The sequence below is a fragment of the Neolamprologus brichardi genome, chromosome 11 (assembly GCF_056152115.1).
Source record: "Neolamprologus brichardi isolate AB-2024 chromosome 11, ASM5615211v1, whole genome shotgun sequence".
Lineage (NCBI taxonomy): Eukaryota > Metazoa > Chordata > Actinopteri > Cichliformes > Cichlidae > Neolamprologus > Neolamprologus brichardi.
In genome coordinates this window covers 4,562,619-4,586,334 of record NC_142114.1, presented here as the reverse complement: position 1 = coordinate 4,586,334, position 23,716 = coordinate 4,562,619, and the positions used below count along the sequence as shown (strand labels likewise).

At 39.5% G+C, this 23,716-nt stretch overlaps 1 protein-coding gene across 1 annotated transcript; it reads right to left on the bottom strand.

Annotated features, from left to right (window-relative positions):
- Positions 1–4,577: 4,577 nt before the first annotated feature.
- colec10 (collectin sub-family member 10 (C-type lectin)) lies at positions 4,578–15,810 on the bottom strand. Its single transcript, XM_006795875.3, has 8 exons — positions 15,784–15,810; positions 15,437–15,647; positions 13,494–13,565; positions 9,932–10,003; positions 8,062–8,115; positions 6,117–6,212; positions 5,597–5,808; positions 4,578–5,372 (listed from the first exon to the last, which is right to left on the bottom strand). The coding sequence occupies exons 2-8, from the start codon at positions 15,534–15,536 to the stop codon at positions 5,145–5,147; spliced, it is 834 nt and encodes a 277-aa protein (XP_006795938.2). The 5' UTR covers positions 15,537–15,647; positions 15,784–15,810; the 3' UTR covers positions 4,578–5,144.
- Positions 15,811–23,716: the final 7,906 nt, after the last annotated feature.

Genomic DNA, 23,716 nt, shown 5'->3' with positions numbered 1-23,716 from the left:
TAAATATTAGTTTAAGCAATGATGTAAGAACCGAAGAGATAAAAGCACTGATTTCTAAACCGACACACACTTGCTTGTAGTAAGTATGTCTGAAAAGATGAGTGTTGAGGAGTAATTTGTTGAAATTGGTGGCTCACAAGGTTGTTATTATCAACTGTAGATGAAAAGAAAAGGTTCTTTTGAAAAGCCACTGTTAATGATTAGCCAGGATTTGTGTTATGTGAGCCAGCGCTGATATGACCTCTAAAAAGGCACTATTCACTTCAGCTTGACTCACAGAAGCAGTATGGCCCGAATAAAATTTAGTAATCGAATATGGAAAGTAGGGAAGGCATTTAAAAACTAATCATCTGTAAAGGTTTACTTAGTTATGTAATGTGTAATTAATGAGACATAAAAATAAATCTACCATTTGCCGGTGCTATTGTTTGCTTTAGAAGTAGTGGAAGAAGATATAAAGGGTGTTCTTTAAATCACAAATGACAAAAAAAGCAGGGACAGTTAATTTAAATATTGTTTTTTTCTTTGTTGTTGTTTTTCTTTACTACATAAATCCCCTTTACACAGTTAAAATAGATGCACCACACAATATTATAAAAATGCCATGACATCATACAGTCACATATTAAGTAATTATTAAGAGTTTTTTATGGCATTGGTTTACAGTTTATAAGCGGTTGCTTAAGTTCAATATTAGGGTGACATCATCAGGAATGATCGCCGAAATGATGACGATGATAGACGTGTACAGATTATTGTCACGGATCTGGGTCATTTTGACCCAGCATTTTCAGTTTATTGTATTTTGGTATTTTTCTGTATTATTGTTTATGTTCTGATTCTTTAGTTATCCTGTTTTGAATATTATAAATCTATGTTTCAGTTTTTTCTGGTTAAGGGCTTATTTCTTAGGTTTGCTTTTGTGCCCTCGTGTTTAGTGTAGGTTTAGTTCAGTGTCAAGTCTGCGTCTCTGTGAATTTTTTCTTGATTCCTGTTTTACTTTGAAGGTCCATGTCTTATGTCAGTGTAGGGGAGACCGTGGAAAATTGTAACATTTTTGACATTTTTGTCTGTAGCTTGGAGCTCTTTTAAGGTAGTGGATTCAAAATGTAATGCAAAGTATTTACATGTCTCTGCTATTAAATAGTACAGCTATTTTCTCTGAAAAGAAATATTTATGTAGCTATGTGTGTGTGACAGAATGCAGAAATCTAGCTTTTGAACATATTCCAACAAGACAAATTATGGAATTTAAAACAACTGAATATTTCATTAATTTTGGTTGGCCTTCTTTGAGTTTGGCCTCATTGACTCAGTGGACATTGTAACCTATAACTCTTGCACCAACTTTTGAACATAACAATGAAGCTGAAAAAATGTAGTTGTGCACCAGTTTCATCAACTGAACTATGCATGTTTGTGTCAACTTTCTAATCTATCAGAATCACAGTGGTGACAGACGTATGGTACTCCTGGCGTGCAGTCCTCATGAGCCCACAGTGTACAAGTCAGGCACGTCAAGCTTCTTTTGGGTTTGAGTTATTTAAGTTTCCATGCACATAATACAGAAATTCTCATCAGCGTCTGAGGAATTTGTGTTGTCCTGTTCAGTGTTTTTCATTTTCAGATTTCTCTTTCGCGATGTTAAAAGCTTGGATTGTTTTAAGTTTGCCTTGTTTCTGGCACAGCCTCTTCTTTGGGAACAGTGTTGGGGAGTAACGGAATACATGTACCGCCGTTACGTACTTAAAATACAAAATATGAGTAACTGTATTCCGTTACAGTTACCGTTTAAAAAGGTGGTATTTAGAATACAGTTACTTTGTTGAAATAAATGGATCACAGGGCAGTACTTCCCTGTTTCATATTGTGGCGGGTCAGGCCTGTTTGGGTTTTGTTTGACAGCTACGTTCTGTTGTTCCAGGTGGCAGCGTTACGGTTGCCATGGTTACAGGGTGACGCTCTCTCTCTGCGTGTTTCCTGGGTGAGAGAGGCCTTTTTGTTGTTGTTGTGCTAAGCTAATAGGCAGAATGCTACAGGTATAGCTCTAAAGTATGTAGCATCATAGGCAGTGTAGTCCGTGCTGCAGGGAGAATGGACTGCCATACACGTTATGTGTCTGTGAGCGAGGGAGGGAGAAAAAGGAAAAGTACGAGCTGTCATCGAGCAAAAACGGGAGCTGGAAGCATGTAAATATAATAATAACCACTGCAGCCAAGAAGTGCCTGACGAGCCCAGTTGTAAGTAAGCTATTAAGACTCGACTGTACACCGTGTTCGTGTTTTCCTCCAAAAACAATAAGTTCCGTTGGAGCAGCCGTTCAACGCCTCTCTCTGTCTCTCGCTAGCAAAGTTGACCCAGACAACAAAGTAAAGCTAGTTTTCGGCTACGAGCCCGACACTAACCCGCCGTATTAGCCAGAGGTCCCTTTACTACGGTTCGGAGCCGCGGACCTTCAGTAATAGTAATAAATCACAGCAATAGTACATTCATGTAGTTGTAAACGGCATGATCATATATTAAGTAATCCAAAGTATTCAGAATATGTTACTCTCATTGAGTAACGTAACGGAATACGTTACAGAATACATTTTGGGGCATGTATTCTGTATTCTGTAATGGAATACATTTTAAAAGTAACCTTCCCAACACTGTTTGGGAAACGTATTTTCCTCCTTCTGTGGCCTGCTTCAAGGGCCACCTTGACTGGTGTATCACTGAGTCTTGCTGTTTGTTTCCTTTTTCTTCCCGCTAAAAGGGTTTTTCCTGGTCCAGCTTTTGCATATCTTCAGTTAGAAGACTGCAGATGTGAGGATTTGGAGGAACGGTCACGTCATCAGCTGTAGGACTGGTGAGATGAGCCGCAAGAGGAGCGGACTGTTGGTCAGCTGGAGAAATGTCTGTATGGAGAGTTGGAGAAGGACGATCTGTGACCTGTGATGGAGCAAAGTCACTTTGCTCAAGTATGTTTGGATTGTATAGCCAAATTCCATAGCACTGGAATTCAGCTTGTATAGTCTTTGGTGTAGCTGCTGCTGGAAGTGCAGTTCTGACAAGACCTGGTATTTCATATCTGTTGGGCTTTCCCTGATTTCTAACATCATTTGATGCTCTCTCCAAAATACTGAGAGGCACCCCTCGGTCAGTCTTTCTCTTCCACGACCTCGACATACTGTAATTCAAAGAAAACAGTTAAAGTAATTGTGGTGTAAGTTGTAACATTTGCATTATTGTTACAATTAACCCAGACTGTTACCGTTACAACTGACCCAGACTCCTATAGCCCTGCTGTTTAGTTTTCCCCAGTATAGATTATCTTTAGTTCCGTTTTGCCATTTTCACCTTGTGTTTGATTTTGCAATAAACCTCCTTCGCATCTCAGCGAGTGCCTCCTCTTGGGTCCTCATTTATTTGCTCCACACGGCTCACCCCAGTTAGCCATGACAATTATGTTAAAATAGGTCTTTTTGAAGGATATGGTATTCCATGTTTTGCAGCATTTTTGAGGTGCACTTACAGTAGATCAAAAGTGAAACACGAGGTGAACATGTGCAAGCCATGTGTTTGTGACGGTTAATCTAACACATTGTTGAGAAATTTTACTTTTTAATTTATATCTAAATGACTTGATTCAAAAAATGTGGTCATAATCAACTGCACCTGCTGTGAGTGATACAAGATATTTCTCCTGCTTTTGGAAACACTGGAACTATTTTTTCATTTCTTTTGCAATTACTGGGATATTTTTAAAAATATATGCGTATTTGTATGTGTGGTCTTTTATTCTTCTTCTTTGTTCTTTTATAGTGAAATCAAATAAAATGTCTGAAATAATGATTGTCTGACAGAGGCATGTTGACATTTTGGGAATCAGTAGGCTAAATCAATAGGATAAACTCCTAAGATCCACTGGACCTTGATTCTCACAAAAACATGGTAATTCAGTGCCACTAAAGATCCTTTCATTTGCCGGTTTTACCCGAGATCTCAGCACAGTCCCCATATCCAGCACTATTCAGCTCCCCGCTACCACAGAATCCATCATCTGCCAGGTCAGTTTGATCCACCCACTTCCACTTGCCGTCTGTTCATGTGGGTTAGTTTCAGGCTTTAGTTTGCTCCATTTCTAGTACCACTTGAAGCCTATCCATGCTGACCAGCAAACTATACCTAAAGAAGGTACAAATGTATTTGTAATTTTGAAACAACTGTTAGGGTTCAAGCAGGGGTAACCCATTCATGAAGATGCAGTTCAAAGATTCTGAAGACGACTGTTTTATGATAAGGCTGTATCACAAGTTTTTCATTGTTAGCCTTTACCCAGAAAAAGCAGCATAATGGCATCTTTTCAAAAATAAATGTTCATAGATCTTCAGTATTTCTGTCAGAGCAACACAAGCTATTAGATTTTTAATTAACCAATTATTATTTTTGGATCGCATACAAATACTTTACACTGTTTCGCATGCCACAAAACATCATCAGAATATATAACATACATCCTAAATAAGAACAATATAATCTGAAACCCTTATATATAGTTTCCCTTATGCACCATAATATGCATATTCCTTTCTAATCATGTTTTCTTACTCAGTTTTTCTTCATATATTCTTTGTACTTTACTTCTGGACACTTGTAATTGAGCAGACAGGTACAGCAGTTGTAAATCTCTTATAGACGTTTAGTAAACTTTAATTTGCTTTGGAGTTGTGAGTAACTCTCTGTGTGAAATAGCGCGATAAGCCTGTGTGCTTAAGCACAAGACCATTTTACTCTAATCTAATTGCTTAAACCAACCTCTTGAACCCTGATATAAATTTTTCAGTACAGTCGTATCCTTCAATGATACCGATGCAGTGCCACAGAATAGGTAAAAACTGCTGTAAAAGTGAGCCCCATATTTTATCGGATAGTGAAAGCCACTACAACTGTAAAAGAAAAAGAAATTAAAAGAGGAAACCCAATTTTAGTTAATTTTAGAACAATTTTACTGATTTGTTGGTGGTAATGGTTCTTATATACGCGAACACAGTAGTCTCAATCAAACTGAAATTGTCTGCATATTTGCAGGAAATGTGAAATATAAATGTGTTTTTCAGGAGTCTGATCCTTGTCTTGACATGTGCAGTGAGTGGTCAAGGTCAAGATGATGACGAGGCAACTGCCTCTCTTCCTCCTCTTCTTCTCCTGCTCTTCGGGAACTCACAGATGAAAAACATGGTGGCTTCACACTCCACGTGAGCCCACGTTCCAGTGCTGAGCAGCTCCACGCAGCTGGAGTTTGTGTTGGGCTGTAGCTCCTCCTCTTGGCTCCAAGATGCAAAACCCTGCAGAGGGGTGGAGTCTGCATAAATGTGACTGCTCCCGTCCTGAAAAATTCAGAAAATAGAGAAGAGATTAAAAACAAAACAAAACAGTTTGTCATCATTTGTTAACTAATTTTGTTCTGTTTTTGACCAACACTGCCGACAACAGCCTAAAATATGTCCTTCTTACACTTACACAACCGTCTTTTATTTTTCCACATTAAAAGTATCAAAAAAGCATTAGACTTACTAATTACTACCTAGTTAATATAATCAAAACCACTTACCATGCCCTTGGTTTGAGTCTGCACTCCTATATACACTCTTGTCAGTCCTGCCTGACTAACATAGTCTGCCATGAGACGGTTGATGTCGGTGCTTTTGGGCATGGCCAGGGTGCCTCCTTTGAGCTTGCAGTTCATTAAAGCCTCTCTAAACCTCTTGGGCTCCTTCACCAGCAGGTAGTACCTCTCTTCTGTTTCTCTCAAGCCTAGAACCACTGAACAGGACATGTTCAAAGGTTAAAGGTCATCTGATATAAGTTTAAAGGCATGTTTTCATTGTTCTGATTTTTTCTTCTTAACACAGAAACCAAATTAGAAGTCAAGTGGCAGGATGATGCACAGACATGAAGGGACTAGTGTACTTGTGTAATGTAAGTCTTGAATGAAGAAAGGATTTGGTGTTTTGAGGCCAGACTTGATACAAGCTCTTTCACACAGAAACCTGTCTCAGTTCCTTCTATTAAATTTTAAAGGTAAGACATTATCTAGTGTCTAGTAAAAGATTAAAAACATAGCGACTTACCGTTCTTCACAAACTTGACTGAATTCCCCAGCTTGCCTACATTGATATCGAGCTGTCCAACCACTTTCCTGTACCTCCCACAGTCACACATTGTACCTAATAGATCAAATGGGGGTTAGGACAGCTCGGATGAATATTTGTCTGAATGTCAGAAGATGTCAGAAAATTAGGTAAATATGAAACCTGCTTCTTGGTACAAGAACTGGTGATTGTAATAAGGATCATTAAATGCTTTTCTACAGCATTGCTCCATTCTAATCTCCATTAGCATCTAGTAGAGTCACAAAGAAATACTTGGTTTTTTTTTTTTCCCAGAAAGGAATTTGAAGGAATTCATTAGTAATGTGTTTAAATGTTGTTTATTGAACTCCGTTTCCCAGATCAAATCCACTTATGGGTGTGCTAAAAGTTTTTGTCATGGCCAGGGTAGCAGTCGTGTGGTGTTTGTAGAAAAAGGACCCAATATTCAGGAAACGGCTAGATGCAGGTAAGCGTTTATTTACAATGTGAAAAACAGGAAATGCGGCACGAGAAATTACTAAACACCTAAACTGGGAACACTAATGAGGAGATCTAAAATAATAACCAACACAGACGAACCGACAAATACACATGCACACAAGGTAATCAGGAAATGACACAGGAAAACACAGCCGAAACGAATGAGCAAGATGAGCCACAGACCTTCAAAGTAAAACAGGAAATTTACAGAATGTTTTACCAACACAGAGACACAAACAGAGCACCGGAGGAGGACACAGGTAGGAATAACACAACACTAAACACAAGACCCCAAATCCTAGGAACTAAGAAAACAAGAATTAACCCAAAACATCAGAAAATACTAATATTAAACACAAAACGCTGGGTCTAACGGCCCATACCATGACAGTTTAAGTAAATACTGCAGCATTCTTTTTCAAGGTTGTTTAACTGCATGAGTAAGACTTTATCATTTGACCTACAACAAGTTACTGATTCATTTCCAGTGATTCAGTATTTTGTACAACCACTTTCAGCAGCAATAACTTGGAGTTACTGCATGACTTGATCATCTCTCACATGGCTGTGGAGGAATTCTGGCCCACTCTTTTTCATTGTGTAGGCGGGGTATTCATTTACATACAACTCTCTTCAGGTCCTGCCACAGCATTTCAACCCAGATGAGGTCTGGTCTTTGACCATTGAACCTTGGTTCTATTCTTTTTTTTTTTAGCCATCCTGATTGAGATTTGTTGCTGCGCCTGGGATCACTGTCCCATTTTTGGCTAAACTTTAGCTGTCAGACAGATGGCCTCACATCTGACTCCAGAATACTTTGGCATAGGCATGAGTTCAATGACAGCAAGGTGCCGTGGTCGCGTGGCTGCAAAACAAATCCAAATCATCACCCCTCCATCACCGTGCTTGAAAGCTGGTATGAGGTGTTTGTGCTGATATGCTCTACACATCTCCACTTTGGGCTGGTCCATCCAAAGGACAGTGCTCGGGTTTTGTGATTTGTTTAGATGCAGCTTAGAGAGAAGAGACATTCTCCTGACAATCCTTCCGAAATAACCATACCTGTTCAGTCTTTTGTGATTATACTATCATGAACTTTAACATTTAACATGCTAACCAAGACCTGTAGAGGCTGAGATGTAGCTCAGTGTCTCTGAGAATTGCATGGTGTGACACTGGGGTGAATTTGCTCTGACCTCCACTGGGTGTCATCGTGTTACCAAACATCTGAGCGCTCCAGACCAGCAAACTGACATCACTGTTAAAAGTGACGACCAGTTAATCAAGTGCATTTTGATTAGCAGCACCTAGCTGTTTTTACTCTAATAATTCCTCTGGGATCAGTAGGAATGTACTTAGTTTTTCACAGGACTCATGCAAAAAGCTTTTTTTTTTGCTATGGCTGTATGACTGAAAACGAGAGGCAGTGTCTGCATGCTGTTACCTGGTTTCCCTTTTAAACCAGCTGGTCCATCTACACCTTTATCACCCTTGTCACCTGCAGAAGAATCAAAAATCATTAATAGCACCCTTTGTTGTTAGCTGTATTTCAACCTCGTAGAAGCTTCCTGTTGACCTTGTCATGTAGTTATAACGTTCTACCACCAGATGGCTGTATCACACATTGCAAACTCAACAGGGCCGCACGCCTTTCTAGATGGTCAACGTTTGACCAACAGTAGGTCACAATTAATTATTCCAACAAGATAATTTATACCAAATAACACTAACATCCACATATATTTTTAATTGAGACATATCGTCAAATGTTACTATTTGTGTGTAAATCTTGTCCTGAATTTGCACTCACACTGTTGTTTCATCGTGGAAAATAACCCAAATGGCAGTTGCAAATTTTGGGGAAGTGGGTTGCAGTACAAACATCACAATGGCCTAGCTTTGAATGAGGAACAGTCAGAACAGTGAAATACTGTACCTGTAATCTGACCAGTTGTTTTGCCATACTGATGGGTTTGATTTATTTGCGCTTGTTTGAGCTCCTTTGCAAAAAATACGGAAAAACACAGTGGGTAAATATGGTAAAATGTGACCTGATATGGCTTTCCAGTGTCTCAGAGGAGTATACAGTAGAATTCATCCCAAACAGTCCTCCAGCTGCAGTTAGTTGCTTTTTTTGTTCCATATAAACTCAGTAACTCCACAGTTTTACAGTCTGTAGATTTATATAGTTGTTCTTTTGGCCAAAAACGATGTAAGCTCTGCAGACAATCTGATAAGGACCCATATACATGGAGTTACAATTATAAAAGCGATGTCTGCTCATTCATCATGTTTTTATATTATGAATGAACACCAATTTTCCATGTGGAAACTAAACTGAACTGACTTTCTTCAGTGCTCCTGTATCACGGCCAACATTCTTGCAAACACGAACTGAATTTGAGCTTGTGATCTTGTTATGTTGGCATGTCCCTGAAAACAAGTGTTTGTTTTTTTTTCAGGTGTTTTATGAGCTTTGGGCTTTCAGCATCAATGAAATCCAAAGCTGTGACTTCACTCCTTTGCCTGATATAGCTGACACACAGCCACTTTCCTAATAGCGTATTAATCATAATGAATACTGAGAAACTGAATGTCTAGAAAGACAGGGGAACATGACTGCTCATAAAAACAAAAACTACAATAGAAACTGTTTTAGCCACTTCAGGCAGAGCAACTGCATGACATCATGTTGCAGGATCTTTTGATGCGATAACTTAAAACGTGAAAGAAACCGACAAAAATACAAGCCTTTAGTGGAAACTGTCTAGTTAGCTCAATAATGAACAGATTTAATTTTTAAAAACTCTCCTTGTGTGTTTGTCGTGGGACTGATTAAGTCTACCAGTTAGTGTAGTGATGCGGGTTTTAGTTGAGACCATTGTTAGGGAGCGAGCGGCAGTGAAATCTCAGGAGGGCGTCCGGGAGGCCGTATTTTTTCTTAAAGACAATTTGAAAGTCATTAAGCGTCTGCAGAAACCTCACAGCTACCTATCAAAATGTTTAATGGCACTGGAGCGAGAACAAATTTATACACTCAAATGAAAAATGAAAGGTCATTAATCTTTCTCGCTTTTGGGAACTGAGGAACTAAGTATTACCCCCTGATGTACTTTATTAGTTCTTATTTATTTGTTATTTTATTGTAAATATTACACTTGAATGAGTAATGCAATAGTAAGGTTTTACAGTATGGTTTCAGGCAGATGGATGGACAGATAGGAGGCAGGACTAGAGAAGCACTGAGACTGACAGGAAACTGTGTTAAACTGCATATCAAACCTGAACTTTAGATTAAAATGACTTTGTTGTACCTCTGTCTCCAGTAGGCCCAATCTTTCCTGTGTGGCCCAGTTCTCCTTTAAGGCCCGACTCCCCCGGCACTCCTGTGGGAGAAAGGAAGGATGAGATTTGGAGGTATTTGCGATTGAGTAAAGAAATATTATTTGGAAAAAGTGTTGAAAATGCTGTTTCAGTCCAACATAGTCTGCATGTGCCAGAAAAGTAGAGGATGTGTGCATGTTGGAAGTCAGCATAAACTGGAAAAATCAGTTATTATCACTTTTAATAACTCAATAATCAATTTCTTTTTGTGTTAGTATCATTATATTTTAGTTTCTTTTGTATAATCTGTGCAACTCTATTCCACGCCATTCAATCTTTTAAGGATTCTCCCTGCAAAAACTGCTGTCGGATCCACTGTCTGTTAAATGCACGTATTTCTAGTGTCATTTTTACTGTTATTTATTTAATCATTTATGAATACGTTTTATTTTTTTAATCTAAAAACAAAGTGATTTTAATGGATTGAAGTACACTGTAATCTGATTACCACTGCCTGGCTTACTGTTTTGTTTGTCTTTAGAAGAACTCAGGAGTGTGCATGATTTTGGAGGGTGCCTTAAAAATGTATCCTAAATGGAGAACATTAAACTAAAAGACAGTGTGTGCATGTGTGTGTTTGTGTGTGCCGGTATGTGTGTGTGTGTGTGCGTGCACATGGGAAAACTAGCAGACCGAGGCTCTCTGCCAGCCCCTGAATGAGTGTTTCCTCAGGAAACTATTCAACTGAAAATTGATGGCGTTTAAAATACTAAGTGACGCATTGGAGAAGCCTGCCACTATTAGAGGGATTTGCCACACACACACACGTACAACCAGCTATTCACTAATATTTCACATGTCCCGCTTGCGCATGTTGACTTTCGACTCAGTGATTTGTGAGAAGTGTTGGCAGAAGGCATGAGTTCTTATGGATTGTGTGAAGTCGCTGGGAAAAATTTGCTCACACAAGGGTGCGATTTTTATTTATTTTTTCTTTTAAATTAGGAAAATTCTGCATGAAAGCGCCCGAGAAGCACACTTGCAAAGTGAATGCTTCAACAACACTGAAGTGACAAGTGATGACAAGAAGTGCTTATACGTGTTTGTTTTGTTGCCACACGAAGAAAGTTAATCTGGTGGTCTTTTGTTATTCCATCTGCAACAGGTGAATAATGTTTTAGCAGTGCTTACGCTTGCCAGTTAAACGGCCTATCTCAACGTTCAGATAACGGTCCTTCCTATCACTTTTAATGGCCAACCACCCCAACTGGTTTAACGTCTGGAATCTCCAGCTGCTGGAGGATAAAGGAGGCGAAGCCTTGGGGCCTAAGGCAAATTAAATAAAGCCTTCAGCTATTTCAAAACACCCTTGAACTAAGCAACTAGCTGTAGCCATAACACAACAAATATAAAATGCATTTGGTTTCTAAAATGATCTTAAATCAGTGTATTGACTAAATGTTGCTTGCACAATTGCAGAAGTGGAGTCTCATTTTTGACATTTCTGTTTAATAGAGATTAATAGAGAGATGGAACATGAAAATAAGGTTGTTCTGTTGTGCACTTCTAGCTACCTAAAAGTGCACAAGATCTAAGATCCTCATATAACACCATAGTTTTGAGCCAGAGCGATACATCAGCCAATACATAATGCAAAAATAGATGTGTGTGTCATCTCATGGTTTGTCTGCCACCCTGTGCAGCACACACGAACCAGAGACATACTAGACTCACTAGGTTATAGACATACTGTATTTATATGTCTGTTGATACAGGCTCTAAAAACCTTGCACTGGACATGCTCTTCCACTTTTTTTGGTCTATAATGCAAAGATTTCAACCTCAGTTACAGTTTTGATTCAAGCTAAAAAATGTAGTCCAGCACAACAGTTTGTTGTTGTTAATAAGCTTGGAGCAACAAACTGTTTTTGTTGCCCACCGGAGCATTAGCAGTCACATATTCCCATTTAACATTCCAATATTAAGCAACTGTTTCCTGTAAAACTGCCTAAATTAAAACAGGGAATACATGCGTCATCTGTCAGGCTGCAGACATACTACAGTTACAGAATCATCACAGAAACCTGCTTTCATGCCTACAGTAAGCATACACACATAGAAACCATAATGACTGGCTTTGCTATACAGTTGAATAATGTCCGCAAAGTTGAAAAGTTGAAAGAGTTTCACGTGTACGTGCTTTCTGCACTTTTGAAAATGACCCCAGCGGCCCTGGCATTCGTCTCCCACACACACACTGATAAAAGAAGGGTGTTTTTTAGTGTGCAGCGTGCACATGTGTGAGCTCTGTGAGACGTTATAGAATAAAACCCGGGTGTGTGCACATATATGATCATGATTTTTTGCATCTATATTTACACATGTGTGAACTGTCTATTGTCTTGTACTCTCTGGCATGTGCAGGATGCTGCATTTCATGTATTTTTTTTTTAAGCATGTGTGAGCAGGTATTTGTGTGTATGCCTATCAGCTCAGCTGGAAAAAAAAAAACCTTGTGAAAGCCCCTGCTTTCTTCAGCAGCAATTTACAGATCTGCTTCCTCCACAGATATACAGATGTCATGTCAGTGCAGTGCTGTTTGTCTGTGGCACAGCTGAAGGGAAATGCAAAAGCTGCACACTGGGTGGTTTTGTTACTAGCTATGTTTGTTCATATTAGACAAGCAAGGAAAATTAACTTTAAAAAAAAAAAAAAAAAAGACTGGTGAAGCCAGACTTAATTTTTTTTTATTTCCTAGGTGTGATTATATAGATGTACACTTATGGCACTCATCACTTTTTCTCTTCTTTTTAACCTTCAGCTGTTCTACCCCACTGCAACACCTAAAGGAAACATGCTAATGAAGAAGCTGGGGATTTTCTTGCATTTACATCTATTCAAAATAATAAAAAAAAGAATTCTGAGAAGTGAGTTTGGAAAAACTATTTTACGGTATGTGATTTGAAAACCTGCCAATTAGATTTTTTTTTTTTTTTTTAGAGGTTTTAAATACAAATGGATTTTTTTCAAAGAGCATCGTGTCACGTTTATTAGACTTGGAAAATTGTACTAAGTATAAGAGTCACATTTTTGTATTTGTTAGCAAGCGTATGACTAAAAAGTACTGCAGTCAGCTCCATTTGCCTCTGTGCGCACACTTACCAGATGAATGGTGAGCAGCTACAATGACAATATCAGGAAGGAAGCAGTCGCCTGCACCTGTTAACTGAGTGTCTGAGTGCCATTAAGGCAGATGTGGAGTCATTGTGATTATACTGATGTTTGCCTGTTACACCATCCTAAACCGCACTCTGATAGAAAAGCAAATTAGATTTTATTTGGGTTATACTGGTGATAAAGGGGAACCCCACTGATTTTACACATCAGTTTATTTGCTGGCTCAATGAGGACTGCGCTCGTGGACAAAAAGTTGTATGAATCCTTTTTTTTTTTTCTAAATGTCTTTCATGTTTTGTGAGTATACACATTACCGGGGTCTACGTGTTTTTGTCCTACAGCTTAGCCTTTTTTGACTAGAAGGATACTGGATACCTGGAAGTCCTGGTGGTCCATTCTTCCCCAGTTTCCCCTGATCTCCATCATCTCCAATCTCACCTTGGTCCCCTGGATTTTAGAAAAGAACGATTGTAAACAAAAAGGCCATCAGTGTGGCGATCCATTGTCAGCGCTAACAGCACGTCAAAAACCACTTCAGCAAAGAGCTTTGGTGAATGATTGTGCGTAAGTTTCAATGTAAGTGTAGCAGAGTGTTTCTAATCATCACAAGGAGATGGACTGAATCCTCTTTGGATGTTTATAAAGAAGAAATAAGTCTGTTTTAATAAGTCTTCGGCGAGCCAGTATAATTTTTAAAGGCATCGGTGCTTTAAAAGCATTAATGGCACAAAGTCCTTTTTAGAGCTGAAAGCACAAATGAGGTGTAGCAGAAATGTTTGAGGCGGGACCATGGATCAAAAGGCTCTTGGCATGAAATCTTAAGAGATTTCTGAATGTCTATTAAAACAGTAATTTTGCCTCAGTTGTTGATGCAGGCAGCAGTTTATATCTTGTTAAATGCTGGGCTTAGAAAGAAGGACTGCTTAGAGTCTGCTTCTATTAGGCTGGCAGAAGTACTTAGGAAAACTGATAATTCAGCTCGGTCGGCTGTGTAGACATTTTCAAGCTAAATCACTTCACGGTCAAGGGATACAGTCTGCGTAAATATTTAATTTTGTGGACTACTAAACTGAAACCATGTAGCATAAAATTAGCAAAAGGCCTGGTTTGTGTGATTAAGGTGTCAAATCAAATGAAGATCTTTCATCTGCTATTTAACATGTCGCAGTAGCAATTAGTTATTTCCCCAAAAATGTCAGAATTCGGTGTTTATTGTCGTTTAATCTCAAGAACTGGGCCTGCAGCGTCCTACTTTTTTACGTCTAAAAAAAAAAAAAAAAATTCCCGTAAATCTATATAAGAATGATGAAGTCAACATACCAGTAAATGTAATAAAACTGTGTTTGTTGAAAAAGGTTAAAATAAGTTGTTAGACATTTTTGAGGGGTCTAAAACTGGGAAAAATGCGCATTTGTCACCCGCCGAAATACACAGATGTGAGTCTACACAAACTCAAGAGACTGCCTCTGTGGTGAGTAGTATCTGGATGAGTCTTGTACAAATAATCTGTTCGCGTTTGTGGCAGCTGTCTAAATACACAATATCACGATGGAACAATGGGAAACTTCTCTGGAAAGCTGTGAAAGTGTAACTGATGGTACAGACGCCTCTTCCCTTTGCCCATGACAAACATAATTTATCTTTATTTCAGAAGCTGCTTTTGTAAAACAGACTTTGTTTTGGATATAATAAAACTTCAACAACTTAATAAATGGCCTTTATTGTCACAATGAGAGAATCTTTTAAATTTTTGCCTTTTAGCTTAACAATCTCAGTTTCTGCATGCCAGCTCCTTGAGAGACGGGCCTCTGGCTTCCATTTACAATAAAGGCCGTTTTTTTTCCAGCACAGTGCGCAAAAAAAAAGAAAGAGAAAAAAAAAAGCATAGCTTCACTTTGTGTTTTATTAGGGTCTGTCTGTCTCAATCAGCAGGGGAGCAAGCCACTGGATGTCATAAAATGGAAAACACACACAGGGAGGCATTCCCTCCAAAAGACCGCGGGGTAGCAGACAGTGAGCTAGTAAACTTTAGAACATTTAATGCTTGGTGGCTTTATCATCAGCTCTTTAAACTATAAAACATTTAGGGGGTATTTCCTCAGAACGTTGCACTCTCACACTCTAACACTCTCCTGTAATGTTGGGACACAACGTTTCCAACATCATGAACAAACATGAGTACAAAGTACATGAGTACTGTTGATTTTAGGTTGAAAACATTTTAGACTTCATTATGCAAAGATAAACATTTACAAATCGAGCTGACATCCAGTCAAAATGCAAACACACACATTTACAACAGCGCCACAATGCGTTACCTTTAGCTCCTGGTATCAAGGAGCTGGTGCAAACCTCTATAGAAACAGAAACGTAGCTGAAGATGGCTACAAGCACGCAGAGCACCAAGAGCCGCGACATCTCCCAACCATCACAGACCGCCGCAGAAAATCCAAACCTTTTGGCTTTTTGGAGCAGATGGTTGAGGAGCAGGGATCAGCGTAGCATTAGTGACAGAAGAAAGCAGTGCTGCTGTTTGTAGAACACACAGACACACTTGTTTATACAGTCTTATCAGTTAATTGTCAAAATGTCAAACAACACTCACCAGAGTACTGCATTCCTGTGCATGTGGTTTAACTTTTTAATTGCATGTGAAAAATCTTACCATCATTTGGACAGATACATGGGTACCCTGTAAAGAATAAAGTACAATGTCTTGATGCATGCTCAATTATCCAGGTAAGGAAAACACAAGGAAGTCCGTTTCTCGATCATTAATATGCAAATTGACATGACCATTGATCAGCTGAGACTGGAAAAAGTCACTCAGATAAGGGACGTGATTAAATGTTTCTCCGACTGAAAACCCTATGCCTAGATAAACAGAATTAACTTTTAGGAATAAAATGAAACGGACACTTCTCTGATTGAGGTTTAACACTTTGCCATCACTCCCTTAGAGGTTGGCACATGTGTGATATTTTCATTCTTGGAGAGAGAATGTGGAATCACGGGAACGTCTGAGAGCCACCTGTGCTTTGCTTCGATATTACTTTCACTGATACAAGAAAAATCTCTGATCATGCTCGGCTAGCACTGGGGAGTAACAACTGCTTCTAATTTACTGAAGGGAAATTAGATGAACCAGAGCTCACAATAACACTGCGGAGGTCCTGAATGAATAAAAGTGCTAATAACATTCTTGGAAGTGTAAAAGTAAATACCTTCAGTCAGAACAAATAGTTCCAGGGAAAGTGATTTTTTTTCCTGATATATCGATTAAAGATGAATGCAAATCTTTCAGCCCTAATGGCGACTGCACAGTGTGAAATAATAAACAGGAGACTAGACTGCCTTCTTATCATGAACAAGGGAGTAGACTCGCTTTTTTCTCTTGTCCCGAGTCTTCAGACCAGAAAACACTTGGCAAGAGCGGTTTACATAGAAAATACTGCATGCACGCAGGTTCTTGCCCGCTTGTATCCTGCACAATTTTGCTGCTATGTGACGACAACACACAGTACAGTACCAAAGAAGACAAATAATTAGAGGATGAGTCTTAATAGGAGACGCAGAGGAAAGAGACAGAGCAAGGAACAAAGAGGGATTTCAAATTAGGAGGGGAGCGTAGTCCAAGCCACATGTCTTGGCACAAAAGGAGATCTCCTTATTCAAGAATTATGCTTCCTGGAATGTCTTTAGTCCTTCATCAAACAACTCATCAGTGGCATCAGTGTGCTCAGGTCCTTTTAAGTAGAATAAAAACAAAAAAGAGCAAAAGAGAAAACTTCATCTTAATCAGACTGTTGTTCCCTGAGGGACTGATTGGCTAGATGTCACTTTGAAAAGCATTCAAAGTGAAAAAGCTTTGTATTTTATTGTTGGAAGCCCTTTTTTTTAAATAATGTTATTTGTATTTAGAGACAAAAATCTTTCAAATGTATCCAGTATTGGCCCTACGATAAAAATACAAATTATTTCAACTGCTGGAAAAGCTGCAGTCTTCAAAGAAAATAACATGGACCTGATGCACTCTTGGAGCAGTCACAGTCATTAATCACTTTTTTGCTGTTGATTGTGATGTTTGTTTCTCTTGGGTTATCTTTGAAAGGCAGTTTAAACCACACACACACACACGCTTGAAAATATTTAAGACCTCACATGCTTGATATCAGTTTCTCTTAGCTTCTGCCACGGTTTGCTTTAAGCTTCCAGCCCTGTATCGTTTCTGCAAAGGAATTTAATGATGTTAAGAGAGGGGCGCTTTGGTAAATGAGCTATTTTATGGCTCTGGATTTTGGTGTCGCTGACCATAACTTACTAGCATGTTGGATTGCTCAGTGAAAGTTCAAAAGAGACAACCAAGGCCAGGATTGTGAAAGAAAATCATGTGTGGTCACGCCCCTTGATAGAATAGCCACATTTCCAGGGTGTATCCCAACTGTTGCCCAGTGACAGCTGGGATAGCTTTAGCCCCCTGTGACCCCGAACAGCAGCAGTTAGCATATAAAACAATGGATAAATAGATTCAGTGGTATCATTTAGTTTCTGACTGCCCCTCAATAAGATAGAAAAGTATAGAAAGGTTACTTTTATGTCTCTACCTGATGAGCCAAAGATCAATTTCCACTTTTCCCTTCTATGTAGGTTTAAGTTCTCATCAGCTCCTAATGGAAATAATTAGCTATTTAAAGGCTAAATGTTCCATTATGTTCACAACATGGTTGCTAACTTTGTCCATCTGCTGCTCGGTGCTTGGCAGATGTGCGGTGCATGTATAATGAATGGATGGAGAGACATTGAAGCCCTTTCAAAAACAACACTTATGAGACAATGCATCAGTAAAGAGACAGTACTTCTTCTTGTGTGTGCGTGTTTATGTCTTCACTTATTAATTACCCTTTCAGTCTGCGTGGACTTGTCTGTTGGACTGTTTCAGGCAACTTATGGGATGTAAAATACAGACTCGTATACATCAGAACAGCCCTGCTACCCCGAAGGCTAATTATTTACACGTGGTTTAGATTACGTTCTCTAATTAAGAATGTGATTCACACTCCTGGATTGAGGGTTGACTCCAAAATGGTAACCACACCACAAAACAGCCTTCTTCTCTCTGCTGCTTACAGCCCCGTTTACAACACTGGCACCACCATTGGCATTTTAAAGCAGCAGCAGTAGCATACGCTGCCCACACGTGTGTCACTGACAAATCGGTCAACAGCAACTCCAAGTATATAAAACATTTACGTAACCTCTGAACCACATTAATTTACTGCCGAGCATGAGTGCCATTACTGGCCTGAGCTGCATGTATTTCCTGGTATTTACTGCAGATTGGGGCATAGAAAAAGCACTTTTCCCAGGAAAGCAGCACACAACAGACAGTGACAACCGAAGGCAGTGCATCTACTTGTTTTTATGATGTCACATTTCAGAGGAAGTGACTCAGTTCATTTTCACTGTTATTGAGTCTTCACATGGAATGAATTAAAGTCATGTTTCAATTTGTCTCAGCATTTTCCAAGTAGTCAACCATGAGCGCTGGTGTTAATCAGTAGTGCTGTCAAAACCTTCAGTTTGTTAGTCGAAATTTAAAAACACTCACCTGTATATTGACAAGATATAACATACAAACTACTGGGATTATATCGATAATTAATTATGTGGGTGTAATGGCGGTTTCCTGTGCCATCTAGACACTTTAGTCTGCACATGGCCAACAACACATTAGTACCTCAATTTCTGGAAAAACAGATTTCGATGTCATTGAGTCGAATAAGCATTTGATCCCTTATAACCCAGCCGGCGTTCTGGCTGTCACAGATTGGCTGTATGCCTATCAGGCACAAAGATTGCAATCAATCAATTCATCATTCTTCGTATAATAAAAAAACAAATAAATAAATAAAAACAGGGATATCGGGGACAAAGGTGAGAAGAACCTTGGTGGGAAGGTAAAACCTGTTGGTGCGAGTATTCAGAATTGCTGAGTATGAACCAATGAACATCATCTCTACAGTCAAGCATGGAGGTGTTTGTTTTGCTTAAGTTAGAGGATGACTTCACCACACCGAGGAGCCAGTTAACATGGCCATTCACTGTGTTATCATGGATGACAACCTCCTTCATTTTAGTCAGAACTCTGAAGATGAGTCATGGATGACAATGTTGCAAAACACACTGCCAGTTCAAGAAAGGAGTGGCTAAAGAAGAAACACATCAAGTCCATGGAGTGGCCTGGCCCATCTCCAGACCTGAGTCCTATAGGAAATCTGTGGAGGGAGCTAAAGCTTTGAGTTGCCAAGCAGCAGCCAAGAAACCTAAAGCACTTGGAGAGTTTCTGAAAAGAGTTGTGAGGAGCTCAGTAAAGCACACTGAATATAAAGTTATTTGTGCACTTGTTCCCCAGTGAGCTCAAGAGCTACCTGCCATTTCCTACTCTTTCCATAGCAGAAGCAAATATCTTAAAACTATTAGAAAGTACTAGAAACTGGGCAAAATATTTCTTTGAACTGACCTGAAAACGTCATGTTAAAACCTATAGATTTATTCTAATGCATCTAACAGGATAAAGGTGAGCTCACAGTTGACCTGTAGGTGGAGTACTTCTAGATACAATCAGTGTTGGGAAGGTTACTTTTAAAATGTATTCCATTACAGATTACAGAATACATGCCCCAAAATGTATTCTGAATACTTTGGATTACTTAATATATTATCATGCTGTTTACAACTACATGAATGTACTATTGCTGTGATTTATTACTATTACTGAACGTCCGCGGCTCCGAACCGTAGTAAAGGGACCTCTGGCTAATACATCGGTTTGTGTCGGGCTCGTAGCTGAAAACTAGCTTTACTTTGTTGTCTGGGTCAACTTTGCTAGCGAGAGACAGAGAGAGGCATTGAACGGCTGCTCCAACGGAACTTATTGTTTTTGGAGGAAAACACGAACACGGTGTACAGTCGAGTCTTAATAGCTTACTTACAACTGGGCTTGTCAGGCACTCTTCTTGGCTGCAGTGGTTATTATTATATTTACATGCTTCCAGCTCCCGTTTCTGCTCGATGACAGCTCGTACTTTTCCTTTTTCTCCCTCCCTCGCTCACAGACACATAACGTGTATGGCAGTCCATTCTCCCTGCAGCACGGACTACACTGCCTATGATGCTACATTCTTTAGAGCTATACCTGTAGCATTCTGCCTATTAGCTTAGCACAACAACAACAAAAAGGCCTCTCTCACCCAGGAAACACGCAGAGAGAGAGCGTCACCCTGTAACCATGGAAACCGTAACGCTGCCACCTGGAACAACAGAACGTAGCTGTCAAACAAAACCCAAACAGTCCTGACCCGCGACAATATGAAACAGGGAAGTACCGCCGTGTAATCCATTTATTTCAACAAAGTAACTGTATTCTAAATACCACCTTTTTAAACGGTAACTGTAACGGAATACAGTTACTCATATTTTGTATTTTAAATATGTAACGGCGGTACATGTATTCCGTTACTCCCCAACACTGGATACAATTCGTGTCTTCTCCAAATTGTAGCAAATCTAAAGTTTTACTCTAACATTGTCACGGCTGGGGCGGCAGTCGTGTGGAGGTGAGGAAGGAGGATCCAAAAGCAGACAGTGGCGGAGGTGCAAGTGGGTTTTATTTACAGTGCACAAATAACCAAGGTGTGAGCAGAACAGAACATAAACCTAAACTGGAAAAACTAATACAAAAGGAGGACATGGAGCGAGGAGCAGAGACACAAATGAACACAGACGACGCGACGAGAAGCACAGGCAGACACTAACTATAAATACACACACCAGGTAATCAGGAAATGGCACACAGGAGGGCAACACAGCTGGGAGGAATCAGGGCTGACGGGACAGGGGAAATGTAAACTGAACATACTCACATCAGACAGAGACCTTCACAATAAAACAGGAAACTCAGACATGAGGAACCAAACAAGACACAGAACTAAACAGACAGCTTCACAATCAGGCGGGGTGACACGATAGACAGACAGAGACACAGACGCAGACTCAAAGGCAGACCGAATATAACACATAGAACTCAAACAATAATAATCAACATCATCATAATAAACTAGAAAATGATAATAAACTGAAAGCGCTGGGTCACCGACCCAGGACCATGACAAACATATTGATACAATTTGTGACCAAACATCATCTCTTAAACTATTTATGTAGAAAAAAAAGCATGATTATGGGATTTGTTGAAAACGGGAAAATCATCTTTTTAGAATGCTTAGAGCACTTTACACTGCAATCCAAATTCATGCAGTACTTCATCTATCTTGCTGGATCATCACTTAACTGAACACACATATCTTGGGACTGTGGCAAGACACTGAATCACCCAGAGAAAACCTACGAAGGCACAAAGTTGAACCCACAGCCATCTTTCTGCTGTGGCACAGTGCTAATCACTGCACCGCCATGCCACCCAAAACCCAAGACACACACTTCTTCTTTCCACGAAAAGAGGATACTCCCTCAACAAAATGAGTTCAACATTTGTTTGACATGAAAACAGTGTGATAGAAAGTAATGGCGTTGTGGTTTGGGTGATGGATGAGTATTTACGTCTGTCTTCAGACTTCAGACTTCGGTTCAATATCCAGCTCTTCCAGGAAGTATTATACTGAGAAGGGTTTTCACTTTAAGGCTACAGTTTGTGTTATTTGATCATAACCAGTGGCTTACTCCACACTTAAATAAACTGTTTGGTTGCTAAACCTCAATTTAAATTATATCGCCTTAACCTAATCCTAGCTTTAACCTAAGTGGTTTTAACCAGTTACCATGACTACACCATTTTCATAGCTACAGTGTGCGACAGGACCAAATGAAACAAAGTATTCAGTGTAATAGTTACACATCAAGTATCAAAGGTCACAATCTGGGTTTTAGTTTGTGCTAATGCCTTTATAACCACATGACAGTGTCCTGAACAGACTCGCTTCAGTATATCAAATGTCAGCTTTGCCTTTAGTAGTAAAATGTTAACCAACTATTCAAACGAAGGGGAGGAAAAAATACTCCATGTTTGCTTATTATAAATTACAAAAACAAACCACTTACACCACATTATGTTAACCATTCGAAGTCTTTTGTGCCGATGTACTCGGTGCCCACTTTCACAGATAGACCCGTTCAACTGCTCGTTAATGCACTACGGCCAATATAGAATCAGCATCTAAACGAATATACATGTCTCGGGACTGCAGGAGAAAAATACCAATCACCCATTCAGATGGCAGCCACTCAGTGCATTTAGCCATGTAGACATGGTCAAGATAACCTGCTGAAGTTCAAATTGAGGGTTTGCAGTGAATTATCTAAAAAAAAAGTGAATATTGAGTGATAATACCTTGAGTTTATGGGAGAATGGGCAAACAGAAGTAGAAGCCAAACCAAGCACCACTCCTGCCAGCTCAAAACAGGAAACTGAGGCCACACAAACACTGAGGCACATGCTCACCAAACGTGACAACAGCTGATTGGTAAAACATTCCCTGGTCTGATAAGTCTTGAATTTTGCTTCAACATACAGATATTAGGGGCAGAATTTGGCATAAACAACATGGAAACATGGATTTAGCCTACCTTGTATCAGTGGTTCAGGCTGGTGTTGACTGTGTAATGATATCAGGGGATATTTTCACTTGGACCCTCTTTATCCCAACTAAGCATCATTTAAATGCTACAGCCTACCTGACTATTGTTGCTGACCACGTTCATCCCTTTGTGATGACAGTGTACCCATCTCCTGATGGCGGCTTTCAGTAGGATAACGCACCACGCCACAAATCAGCTCCAACAGGTTTTTTGAAAACGGCAATGAGATCACTGGCCTCAACTGGCCTCCACAGTCACCAGATCGCAATCCAATAGATCACCTTTGGGATGTGGTGGCACCATCATGGATGTGCAGCTGACAAATCTGCAGCAACTGTGTGACTTCTCCAGCACCTTATTGAAGTTCGTACTATGAAGAATTGAGGCCAATCCAGTACTAGCATAGGGAACCTAATAAAGTGTCCAGGGCATGTATATAGCTTTGACTTTTCTTATTAAATTAACTGTTTCTCCAACTTGTCAACTTATTAAAAATAAATTCTGTCACAGCCACATAACAAGGTTTGTTTGCTCTAGGAATCCATGTTAGTGTCTGCATTTCTCTTCAATATTTTACACCATGGCACTTGGTCAAACCAAGTTCCTGGACACAGTTTTACCCTCTGGACAAAACATTTATACTTAAGGAAAATTCCAAACAGCAGCTGCAGCAGTAGCAAAACTACACTTGCTAATTATTTTAACATTGGAACAGCCTTACATATATTCCATAGGTGCACATGTAGCTTCTGGTATGTGATCCATACTGTCTGGCTAGATGAACTTACACTGGAAGCTGAAGTTTAAACACAGTTAATTTCAAATATGTGTGTATGCATGTTTTGTTTTGTGTTGTCTTCTTTGGAAACCGTATCTGTGGACGTACACGTGTGAGTATGTTGTTAAAATCACCATGCCACAGCGTCCTGATGCGAGGCTTAATT